The sequence below is a fragment of the Hylobates moloch genome, unplaced genomic scaffold (assembly GCF_009828535.3).
Source record: "Hylobates moloch isolate HMO894 unplaced genomic scaffold, HMol_V3 SCAFFOLD_20, whole genome shotgun sequence".
NCBI lineage: Eukaryota > Metazoa > Chordata > Mammalia > Primates > Hylobatidae > Hylobates > Hylobates moloch.
Window position 1 is genome coordinate 9,316,784 of NW_026652295.1, and position 12,812 is coordinate 9,329,595.

At 43.3% G+C, this 12,812-nt stretch overlaps 1 protein-coding gene across 1 annotated transcript in view; it reads right to left on the minus strand.

Moving 5' to 3' along the window:
- LOC116460236 (orofacial cleft 1 candidate gene 1 protein) overlaps positions 1–2,763 on the minus strand; it is a 42,139-nt gene extending 39,376 nt beyond the window's left edge. Inside the window, 1 exon segment of the mRNA XM_032141188.2 lies at positions 2,752–2,763. Within this exon segment, the coding sequence (XP_031997079.2) occupies positions 2,752–2,763 (12 nt within the window).
- Between the last annotated feature and the right edge of the window lie 10,049 nt (positions 2,764–12,812).

Here is a 12,812-nt window from a genome sequence, read left to right on the forward strand (position 1 = left end):
ACATGAACAACAAACTCATTTATAACCAGTGACAACCGAAACCTATGAAGTTTTTAAAAGAATGTGATTGTTGTCAGAAGGAATCGGGTCCCGCGGTGCAGTTGTTCAGCTCTGGTTGCACTCAAAGCCATGGCTGAGGGGCGCGGGGAGCACTCCTCCAAGGCTGGTGGGCACAGACCAGCAAGAAAGTGAATTCTGCATACTGTACGGATCATCGCTCAGTTCAGGGCAGTCAGATTACATCTGGGATCAACCAATTGTGCTTCATGAAACCGTCACCCCTCATTTGTGTCTGGCTGTTTTCTTCTGTCCGGCTGTAAACAAGGCCAGCTCCAGTTTTCTTCCTACCCTTATCTGCAGGGTCAGACCAAGTCAGTGGCCTCAAAGCTCAAGTGAAAGTTCCTTCTTGCAGACATCAGTTCCTGTGCACACTGGGAAGTCACAAAGAGAAGCAACTTTGGAATGACAGTTAGGTTCTCTTTTTGGAAACGCATACCTTAGATTCCTACACATACCGGCGTGGCATGGCTCTTCCATGAAATGAAATTAGGTGTTCCTAATATGAACAACTGTTTTTTTCGGCAGACTAGCTCAGCAGATTCATCTTGCTGGGGAGGCGGGGGTGCTAGCGATTGTGTTTTGTTGTTTCACTGCTCTGGGGCTTTGCTTGGATCAGCCAAAAAAGACATGGATAGAAATACTGTCAGTCTGGTCCCACTCCAGGAACCTAATCATGCCTGAATCGCTCGGAGGAGTGTCATGATGGCAACATTACAGGAACAGGTATGTTGGATTCCGTTCTCATCCACTTCGGCCACAGTACTGCCTTTACAATAAAGCAAAATATGATTTTGAAGGCACATCATCTCAATCATCAAAGGGAGGGGGGGTCACTGAGGCCCTTTTCGTTGGCAAGTGGCACAAAGGTAATGTTTAGTATTCACTACATTGAATTCTCCTAGCCAGCTGGTGTGTCCCTGTTAAGACTTTCATTTATGCAGCTTGAGCTGGAACCTTTTTTGTTCTCCCAGTCTATTACTTTGTCGATTCAAGGGATAACAGCCAAAGTGAAACAGCTTGCAATTTGCACCTGTCTGCTCTAAGCATTCCATGTTAGATTGCGTGGAGAGCAAACCCTTCACTGCTAATGAGAGTGAGACTGGGTAGGGCTGAATGCAGTTTTGTTGGGGGGCTTATAGAATATCTTAGTGGTTTTTTTTTTATTTTTTTTTGTAACTGATTTGATGAGGACCTCCCCATTTTCATGTTTAGAGTCTCTGGAGTAAGAGAAAAATACAATTCAAAAAAAAAAACACAAAAAAACACAAACACATAAAGTTGTATACTCTTTAAAGAAAATTTTAAGTGTCATGTAACTAAGAATTGAATTAATATTCAGCCTGAGTTGCCTCAGATAAGAAAGCAAATATTTAAATGCTAAATTATTTCCATGTGTGTGTAAACATAAAATACCTACAGAGACCTTTACTTGGCAAGGAAAGAAAGCAAATTTAAAAACTGTTTCGGCATATTCCAGAAATAGGACTAGTTTTGGTAATAATGTCAAGGGCCTAAAAATAAACTTGAGATTTCTGCTTAGATTGCCTTTGAGAATATAAGCTGCTGAATCCAAAACAAAAATTCAAGGGTGTCACTTCAAAATCATACCTAGATAGATGTAAACATCTTTATCCAACTCATCATCATGTGAATCACAGAATGAATTCTCCACAATTGCACAAATGTCAGCACCTATGATTCTCCCAAATCTTTTCCCAGTTCTCTGCATTCCCCCAGCTTTGATTCTTTCAAGGAATTATATCAGTGGATTACCATCTATTTTGAAAGAATTAAACTCATTGAGATGAAAGAGTTTTAATCATGGCTTATGACATTCCCCCCAAACCTGGGGATATTAAAAAAATCAAAATAATAATGTTTGAATTATTAGGCAAAATATTCTCAAAGATGATCCAAAATTTAGTAAACTAAAAAAAAAAAATAGCCTAATAATCTATTTATCAAAGGATCTGTGCTACATTTGGATTCTAAACATTCCCCACACTGGCACTTCCTGTTGAAATAATAACTTATATGATGACGGGTTAAGTGAAGACGAAGTGGTCGCAAATGTGTCCTACCAGTAATTCATATATTTGAATCTAGTTGTTGGCCCACATCTGGCCTGACAGATAACGTTCCAGCTTGTTCAGCGACGACCCTTTCAGCACAGCGTTAGGAGTCCTGCCAGCCTTTGCAGAGTCTGGTCAGGTCAAAGGGTTGAGCCATGTGTAATTCAGAACAGAGGAGGTCCCACGGTCACTCCACAAAAACAATTACACTACTTATTTCACTCTAGCCCTTGCCCAAAATTCACAAGCCTCACAATTTCAGTGCAGCCAATCTGATTCTGCCCCTAGGCGATAAGCCACATGAAAATATGTGGTGCTGCGTTTATAAATCTAATCAAAAATAGAAACAGCGGACAGGCACCATGAGGTCCTACTAAGGATCATGGGAATCCTTGGGAATTCTGAGGCACTTTTGTTTCTCTTCCATAGACTCTCTTTTGCTACGACGTTGCCTGCTACACTCGTTAATCATCCTCTTTACTCGTGAGTGCTACAAAGGAGGCTACATTTCTACTCACTTCTATACTTTCCATCCATGGAAAACGAAAAGTCAAGCTTGAAAGCCTTGCTTTTAAAGGAAAAAAAATTAAGGAGGGGCCTACTGTGACATCGATCTTACCTCTCTCTCCATGTTCTCAGCTTCTTGCCCTTGGCAATGCACAGATTTCAATCCAGTCTCTCTAAAAAAGAAAAATAATATTTAAAAACCAAGGTAAACTGATCCAACCATAAGCTATGTTAAGCAATGTGGGATTGGAGAGCTACAGTGCTACTTAATGGTTCCGAAAAATCTAAGTATAAAGTCAACAGGATATAAGCTGGTGTCTTACTTTTATTGTTGTTGCTCATTTCTTAAGTGAGATTCCTAATAAACTGAGGGTCAGTCAATATCCTCAAAATGTTTTACAAAGGCAATCTCTAGGAAAACTTCAGATTTGATTTAGATGCTTAAATGTCCTATTTTATGCCCCAAAAGTGACAAATTCAGATTGCATTGAAGTTACGATGACAACTTGCTGCTGCATACCTTAGGTACCTGTACTGTTTATCATTTAAAAGTTATGATCCAGTTTTGCAACAGTCGTAAGTAGATAATATCTGATAAAGTCAATGATAAATACGTGTACTGAGGGGCTAAGCAGATTAAACCCTGAGAACATCATCCAGCAAAGATATAAAATATAAAAATTATAATGAAAGGAAATGTGGTTCTAAAACTCATAAAACTCCTTAAAGTCATACAGTAAATTATTAAGGTCAATCTGCAAATGATTACATTTGATATTATTTTAACTGAAAGAAATACTACACCAGAATACAGTCTGGGCCCAGATAATTAGAATAAATGGAATTTTTTTAATGAATGATGATCCCGGCATTTATTAAATTATTGTAAACATTCACCAGAATAATCTTTTAGGCTATATATGGTGGCTCATACTCGTAATCCTAGTACTTTGGGAGGCCAAGGCAGGTGGATTGCTTGAGCTTAGGAGTTTGAGACCAGCCTGGGCAATATAGCAAGACACCCATCTCTACAAAAAATACAAAAATTAGTCAGGCATGGTGACACATGCCTGGAGTCCCAGCTTGGGAGGCTGAGGTGGGAGGCTGGCTTGAGCCTGTGAGACAGAGGTTGAGGTATGGTGACATCGTGCCACTGCACTCCAGCCTGGGTAACAGCCAGACCCTGTCTCAAAAAAAAAAAATGCTTTTAAACTTTAAACTCGAAGTTTGCCCTTTTGAGATGGTTATCGGTACTTGACAGTAAAATAAAGCCCATCATGTATGAATGATACATGTGACACTTTTCTTATTCAGAGCTATCTATTATTGTTTTCAAAAATTACTTTTTCAAAGTCAAGAGCTATCTATTACTGTCTTCAAAAATTAGCTCATATACACAAAGTGTATATGAGCTTTTGAATAGTATCAATGTTGAAAAACGAAAGATTTTAGTCCTTCTAGTGCTAATTTAAAAACTCCTACTGTTTTATGTAAAAGTAACATAAGAGTTTTAAAGATTATATTGAATTACTTCCTAAAATAAGTAAAAGGCATGAAAAATTATTTAAAAGAAAAAGCCAGTGTCGAGATTTTAAAAATTTAAACAATTAGCAGAAATTGAAGTTTGACTTGCTCGTGTTTTCCACAGCACAGTGACTGAACAGTAATTCAAAAGCATCCACTTCTAGGAACATATGAGGAGCAGAATTTTTTTTCCCTTGAATTTGGCCTTAATTTAATAGTCAATATCTGTCTTTGAAAATGTTTGTAATTTGTAACATTGCTCAGGTTATTGTCATGATAAATTTATTCTGCAGACATATAACCCAAAGTGTATAAGCCAAAAAGCCCAGGTTGCCGCTATTAACATAAATAGAATGCTCAGGAAACTTCAAATAAGGCAGTCCACTTGTCTTCCTTCATAGAAGCTGCATTTTAAATGCCTTTCTGCACAAATATTCAGAATGCAGTCTCAGTAGAGTAAGACCCAATACAATTGTAAAATAAGATCAAAATTCCTCATTATCTCAGACAAAATGTAGAGTTGAATCCAGAAGGCAGCTTGATAGAAGTGAGTGTTGTATCATTTTAAAAAGCTGCTGTCACCAGGGGAGGCGTACAGCTGTCTATTGCCCTGTCTCAGGAACAACGACAGTGGCCCAGGGTGCCTCCCTACTTGGGAATCTCCGACAGGTTCGATTAGGCATTATTTCAATAAAGCATGTCACTCACTGAGTTTGTATGAGCTGGAATTTGGGGGTTGTAGTCAGACCCTCACAAATCGGGGACAACCAGCAGAACACGGGTGATGAAAAGCAAATGACCCATCCTGAGCCAAGGAAAATCAGTAAACATGTGACCCGGCTTTAGAGCATGAACAGATTTCGGCAAGCTGTTGGCTGTGATGGGTATATTGACACATGAAAATGTGTCCCCAGTGCAACTCCTCAGGGCTTAGTTCAGAGACCTCAAAAGTGGGAAAGAATTGTTAAAAGGTGGAAAACAGCCCTTCAGCTCCTAAGGAGCTCTGGCAAGTGGTGGGGATAGAGAAAAGAGGTATGAGGCTGGGTTCCAGAGGCCAGAGGAGCTGGATCAGTATACAGGATGCAGGGACCCGGTAAATATGTGCACAGGCAGCAGAGTGAACTTTGAAGAATAGACAGTCAAATGGGAAAAGGGAAATGGAAGAAACACGTGAGCAAAGAGTGGTGAAGAAAATGAGAACAAAAAGTTCATAGGACAGTGAGTAGATTCTGTCAGCATGTAATAATTTCAACAAGTTAGTGATTATTAATGATCAGCTACTGAGAGATGACAGCATGCTGGCAGCCCTCGCAGCCCTCACTCGCTCTTGGCGCCTCCTCGGCCTCGCTGTCCACTCTGGCCATGCTCGGGGAGCCCTTCAGCCCGCCACTGTGCTGTGGGGGCCCCTCTCTGGGCTGGTTGAGGCCGGAGCCGGCTCCCTCAGCTTGCCGGGAGGTGTGGAGGGAGACGCACGGGCGGGAACCAGGGCTGCGCGCAGTGCTTGTGGACCAGCTAGAGCTCCGGATGGGCGTGGGCTTGGCGGGTGGCACACTCGGAGAGGCTGGCTGGCCCCCGCCAGCCCCGCACAGTGAGGGGATTATCACGGAGGCCAGCAGCTGCGGAGAGTGCGCCGGGTCCCCCAGCAGTGCTGGCCCACCGACGCTGCCCTCCATTTCTCCCCGAGCCTTAGCTGCATTCCTGCGGGGCAAGGCTCGGACCTGCAGGCCGCCATGCCTGAGCCTCCCTCTCCCCCTCCCCGCCCCCGTCCCTGCCCCCGTCCCCGCCCCCGTCCCCGTCCCCGCCCCCAGCTCCTGCGCAGCCCCAGCCACCCCCACGAGCACCGCCCCCTGCTGCACAGCGCCTGGTCCCATCGACCGCCCAAGGGCTGAGGAGTGCAGGCACAAGGCATGGCACTGGCAGGCAGCTCCACCTGCAGCCCGGGTGCGGGATCCACTGAGTGAAGCCAGCTGGGCTCCTGAGTCTAGTGGGGACTTGGAGAACCTTTATGTCTAGCTAAGGGATTGTGAATACACCAATCAGCAGTCTGTGTCTAGCTCAAGGTTTGTAAAGACACCAGTCAGCACCCTGAGTCTAGCTCAAGGTCTGTGAATGCACCAATCAGTGCTCTGTGTCTAGCTAATCTAGTAGGGACTTAGAGAACTTTTGTGTCTAGGTCAGGGATTGTAAATGCACCAATCAGCACCCTGTCAAAACGGACCAATCAGCTCTCTGTAAAACAGAGCAATCAGCTCTCTGTAAAATGGACCAATCAGCAGGATGTGGGTGGGGCCAGATAAGGGAATAAAAGCAGGCTGCCTGAGCCAGCAGTGACAACCTGGTCTGGTTCCTTTCTACACTGAGAAAGCTTTGTTGTTTCGCTGTTTGCGATGAGTCTTATTTTTTGGGTCTGCACTACCTTTATGAGCTGTAACACTCGCCACGAAAGTCTGCAGCTTCACTCATGAGCCAGCAAGACCATGAACCCACCAGAAGAAAGAAACTCAACACATATGAACATCAGGAAGAACCAACTCCAGACACAGTGTGTTTAAGAACTATAACACCCACCGTGAGGTTCTGTGGCTTCATTCTTGAAGTCAGTGAGGTCAAGAACCCACCAATTCCGGACACGTTACCACATTCTTTTTGAAACACAAACTACTGCTCAAGTAACTGGTAAAATATGAAGCCAATCAGAAAATGGATTCATTTGCTAAACTATTAAGACCTTCACTGTTGGCCAAGCGCAGTGGCTCATGCCTGTTTTCTCAGCACTTTGAGAGGCTGAGTGGATTGCCTGAGGTCAGGAGTTCAAGACCAGCCTGGCCAACATGGTGAAACCTCACCTCTACTAAAAATACGAAAATCAGCCAGGCATGGTCGTGCACGCCTGTAATCCCAGCTACTCGGGCGGCAGAGGCAGGAGAATAACTTGAACCTGGGAGGTGAGAGTTGAGCCACTGCACTCTAGCTTGGGTGACAGAGCCAGACCAAAACTCCGTCTCAAAAAAAAAAAAAAGACGTTCACTGTCCAAAAAAACCCTCCAAAGTAGCTAGCTTAAAAAAAGGAAAAATTATAAACACTATAAATTTACCAAAAATAATAATAACTTTATGCTTTATCAGGAATCCTAGACTTAATAAATAAACAGGCACCACTGCAAAACTCACACTGTGGCTGCAGGTTTGGATCACAGTGTAGCGTGTTTATAGAAATACAAGTGGCCTATAATAGGGATCATTTTCTAAAAGCCAATCTCCAACTTGCAAGCAGATTAATAACTTCAATATCCCCTGCTTGCAAGTAACCTGTTGGCCACATTCTCTTTGAGTCCAGGTTAATAAGCACTGCTGATTTGTATAGTCATTTTGTTGTTTGTTGATTCGAAGGCTGATTTTAAAACGGCTTTCACTGAAATTGTTGGCCTTATATTGCAAATTAAGCCTTGGAATTGCCAAATCTCTGACGACTGGTTCATTGCTTCTAGAGAAGGGAATTAACATGGCTACAGCTGTCATTTCATTGCATTTCTCTTCTCAAGCAGACCAGCAAGGGCAAAGACGGTGTTTAACAGAGGTCGCAAGCCAGATTCTGTCTGCAGACACATTTTGTTTAACCTCCACAGTGATTTTTAAAATGTTGAGCCAATATTTAAAAATAAGAAAGTTGCCACTTAAAATAGAAATCCAATTTCTGATTTGTCTTGGAAAATTAAAAGCTTTGGCAACATAGGGTCAGCATTCATGGTTGGCAGCAATTGGCCAGAGGTGAGAGGCGGCAGCGTGTTTTTCAGGCAATACTCTCCAGGCCCACAGTTCCCATCCTCCCTACTGCAGACCACAAACCAAAATGTCCTTTCCATTAAGGCGTCGTTTTAGTCATTGCTACATCCTTGAAACGAAGAGCAGAGCCTCAGAGGCAGTGGGTGCTTGAAAACTATTTATCTAATGTTGAATGAAGTGATCTCAAGGCAGATAAGTAATATTCATGGGTGGCTCTAAGACAACAGGGGGTGTCCAGGAGCCCTCACAATGTATGCCCCAATTTTAAAAACTCTGCCAATCTTTAGCTTAGCTGTTTTTCTTATAAAGATTTTCCCGTCACTAACAAAAGCAGGGCCGTAAGTGTCAAGGAAAACGAGAGCCCACATAGACCAAGCACACTTTACTCATTTATGTTTCTTGCCTGGCCCCTACAGGCATCCAAATTTGAAACTTCTGAGAGACAGATGAGAGGCCTGGTACCCACAATGACAAACTGCTCCACCATCATTCTCCCCTTCATCCTGCCCAGTAGTTTTCTGCACTACTGTCTAAATCTACATTGAGGAATAAGTAAAAAGAGGAATATAAACAATATAAACCCTGCCTTGGAGAGTCAATAGTTAACACATCATCACTCTACATAGGGGTAAGAACAGCAGTGTGGAATGGACTGGCATGTACGGTTAAGAAAGAACTGGTTTGGCCGGGCACTGTGGCTCACACCTGTAATCCGAGCACTTTGGGAGGCCGAGGCAGGCAGATCACAAGGTCAGGAGCTCGAGACCATCCTGGCTAACACGGTGAAACCCCGTCTCTACTAAAAATACAAAAAATTAGCCGGGCATGGTGGCGGGCGCCTGTAGCCCCAGCTACTGGGGAGGCTGAGGCAGGAGGATGGCTTGAACCCGGGGGGTGGAGCTTGCAGTGAGCCGAGATCGCACCACTGCATTCCAGCCTGGGAGACAGAGCAAGACTCCGTCTCAAAAAAAAAAAAAAAAAAAAAAGAAAGAACTGGTTCAAATCTCCTGCACACAGAGGAGTTGCTTAACCTCTGAAAGTCTCCAGTTTCTCCACAGGATATTTGAGAAATTTTTAAGATTGTGTATATCAGACTTCCAGCTTCCACTTAAGGTGTCCAAAGCTGGAAGGAGCATCATTCCCAAAAGTAAAGCAATAAGTATCCTAAGTAATCTGCAAATTTACCAATGCTATTAAACTCATCAGAGAGCTGAGGTCATAGGGTGACAGATTAATCCCAAACCTAGAGACAGTAAAGTGCCTCCAAGGAGTGACAGGATACAAGCACTTGCTTACTGGAGCAGGTAGGAGACCCCTTGCGAATCAGTAAGAAGAATTCACCCAAAAATTGTCAAAAATGTCTAAAGTCTGAATGTGGCTTAGTTAACAGTATAGAACTTGTGGGATCTTCAAACACAAGGGAAATTCACATCTACTCACAGCCTCTTCTCCATAGACCTTCTGGGTGCTCAGAATAAATACTGGGGCAAGGTGAGAGCCCAGAGTGGTGGATCCAAATGGAGGGAAACTGCCTCCAAGGGGACATTTGGCAATGCCTGGAGATATTTTTGATTGTCACAACTTGGCGGATCCAGTGGTTAGAGACCAGTAATGTGGCTACACATCCTACAATACATAGACGAGCCCACTACAACAAAGAATTGCCCAATCCATAATATCAATAGAGCTGCTATTGAGAAACCCTGGTCCAGAGAAAGCTTCCCTAGTGATGCAGGTTTTGTGGAGATGAAGAGAAGCCACTACAGAAAAGCACAAAGCCTTACCTGAATATTCCACCTCTACCTCTTCTAAGGAAAAGAAGCCTCATCTGTTGGAAGGGCAGTGAACCCTGTTGTACCAAGCCACAGGTTAAGACTCTTTGCAGCTGGGAGAACAGAATACAAACATACCCTGTAACCCTGTGGTAGGAGCAAGAAAATTTCCTCGCCTGAATTATTAGAGGTCTCCTACTTAAGGCAGAGGGACAGGATCTCTGAGATGGCCCCATCCCTGAGACCCAGAGACACAGCTCCAGCTTAATTCTGAGAAGAATATCCACACAGCCTACCATCAGGCTAGCAAGCACTGAGTAGCCAGTAATATCAATGTCCTGGTGGAAGAGGAGCAGAAACATAAAGAGTGACGCTGTCTAAAGGAAAGTTGCAAAGAAAGGACTTAAATGTGGCCAGGCGCAGTGGCTCACGCCTGTAATCCCAGCACTTTGGGAGGCTGAGGCAGGCAAATCACAAGACCAGGAGATCGAGACTATCCTGGCTAACACAGTGAAACCCCATCTCTACTAAAAATACAAAAATTAGCCAGACGTGGTGGCACGTGCCTGTAGTCCCAGCTACTCGGGAGGCTGAGACAGGAGAATCGCTTGAACCCGGGAGGCGGAGGTTGCAGTGAGCTGAGATAGCACCACTGCTCTCCAGCCTGGGCAACAGAGCAAGGCTCCATCTCAAAAAAAAAAAGGGGGGCTTTAACTTGAACCTTAAGCCAACACTGAAGAAAATTCTCCTATTAATAGGCACCACTCTAAACATGAGTTAAGACTAGAGGAGTTCTCAGCCTGTGACACACTGATGATAGCCTTAACAACAACAACAACCACACCCAGCTCAAGTCCTGTCCTGGCTAGACAGACTGACCCCCACACATTGAAAGACTAACAAAATAAAAGGCATGCCATTTCTGGGTATAAAGAATGTTTATCTCAGTCTCTACTGTCCTACCCAAAATGACCAGCTTTCCAATAAAGTCAGGTGACAAGTAAAAAAGCAAAGGGGGAGTGGAGGGGAGGGGGCACTCTGTCAGATAGACAAAGCAATCAAGAGAAGCAGAATCAGATGTGACCCAGATGTTGAAAATGTCAGATAATTAAAAATAATGTGATTAATGTGTTAAAGGCCCTAATATAAAAGGTGGACAACATACCTGACTAGATGTGGAATTTCAGCAGAGAGATGGAAACTGTAAGAAAGAATTAAATGAAAATGTTAGAAATAGTATGGTATGCAGAATGCTATCAACAACCTCATTAGTAGTCTCAACATGACTGAGGATAGAATCAGTTGAACTCAAACTATCACCAATAGAAATTACTCAAATTTAACTACAAAGATTTTTTTTAATGAGTTAAAAAAAAAAAAAGTTAATGCAGAAGATCCAAGAGTGATGGGACCAATTCAAATAATCGGACATCCTGTAATTTTGAATGCAAAAGGAGAAGGGAGCACAGGGTAGAAAAACCACTGAAGGGATGGTGGCTAGGAATTCCTTCAGATTAGTGGTGGACACCAAAACTCACATTCAAAGAAACTCAAAGAAGACCAACTAGCATAAAACACACCTGGATATATCATCTATAAACTACTAAAAACCAACAGCAAAGAAAAAATCTTGAAGGCAGACAGAGAAAAGAGGCATATCACACACAGAGGAACACACATAAGAATTACAGCAGATAATCAAAAACTGTGTGAACCAGAAGGCAGTAAAGGAAACATCTTCACAGAAAGAAAAAAATCATAAATACAAAATTTTATACCCCCAAAAATATCTTTCAGAAATTATGATGTGGGGCTGGATATGGTGGCTCACACCTGTAATCCCAACACTTCGGGAGGCAGAGGTGGGTGGATCACTTGAGATCGGGAGTTCGCGACCAGTCTGGCCAACATGGCAAAACCTGGTTTCTACTAAAAATACACAAAAATCAGCCAGGCGTAGTGGCATGCACCTGTAATCCCAGCTACTTGGGTGGCTGAGGCAGGAGAATCGCTTGAACCTGGGAGGTAGAGGTTGCAGTGAGCCAAGATCACGCCACTACAGTCCAGCCTGGGCAACAGAGCAAAACTCACTCTCCAAAAAAAAAAAAAAAAAAAAAAAAAAACAGAAATGATGATGTGGGATATGAACATGGTGGAATGAAGAATGAAGACTGTCAAAACTCAGCCTTCAAAAACAATTATAAAATTGCAAGAAGAAAAGGGTCTAAAACAGTAATCTCAGTTCTCTGGAAAATGACCAGAGGTGAAAAATAGAGAAAAACATTCATTAATGGAAAACTGCTCAAATTAAGGCATGAACTGGGGGAGTCCGTGGCATTCTTGGTTGAGGTTGCTCCAGTATCTGCAGTCCCCCACTATTCCGACCTTATTCCGGCTAGACCAGTGTTGTAAAGTTGCCAGGGAAAGTCTGGCCAAAAAAACAACAATTTCACTGTTGGAGGGAGATGACTTCATTTGATGCTAGGGCAGAAAATCCACACCCAGTTGTATTGTAAGTGGAAGTAGCAAACTAATGGGAAGCAAATGATGAAAGCCCATGGCTCTACCACCCTGAATTGCAGTCCCACTTGGGTGGAGCAGTGAAAAATTTGACTAATCATTAATTTGGCAGGAAGAACCTAGAGATGAGAGGGCCAAAGAAGGGCTGGCTGATTGCTCCTCAAGTCTCTGGCTACCTGGGAGGCTGTGCACACGTGCAGGGAAGACTCAACACGGCCCAGCTGTCTACACATCCTGCATGGGCTTGGATGCTATGCAAGTCTACAGGAAAGACCCAGGAGGGCCTGGCAGAAAGTAAACTCTGTGAACGTCTGAAAACTGTCTGAATGTTGAATGGGCTCCCAAACCCTCCCACAGATCCATCAGCAGAAGACGGAAATCTTACCGTCAAGGTGTTTGAGGACAATCATTGGTTGACTACCAAACTATGCAGACGCAGTGGAGCCACTAGAAAGCCAGCATAAACTTAACCTTTAAATTTTTGTTAAAATAAACAGAGACATCAGCAGCCACATATCACGGGGAAGACAGATTCAACAGATTAAGTTCTGGCAAGTTACTAAAACCAAAACAA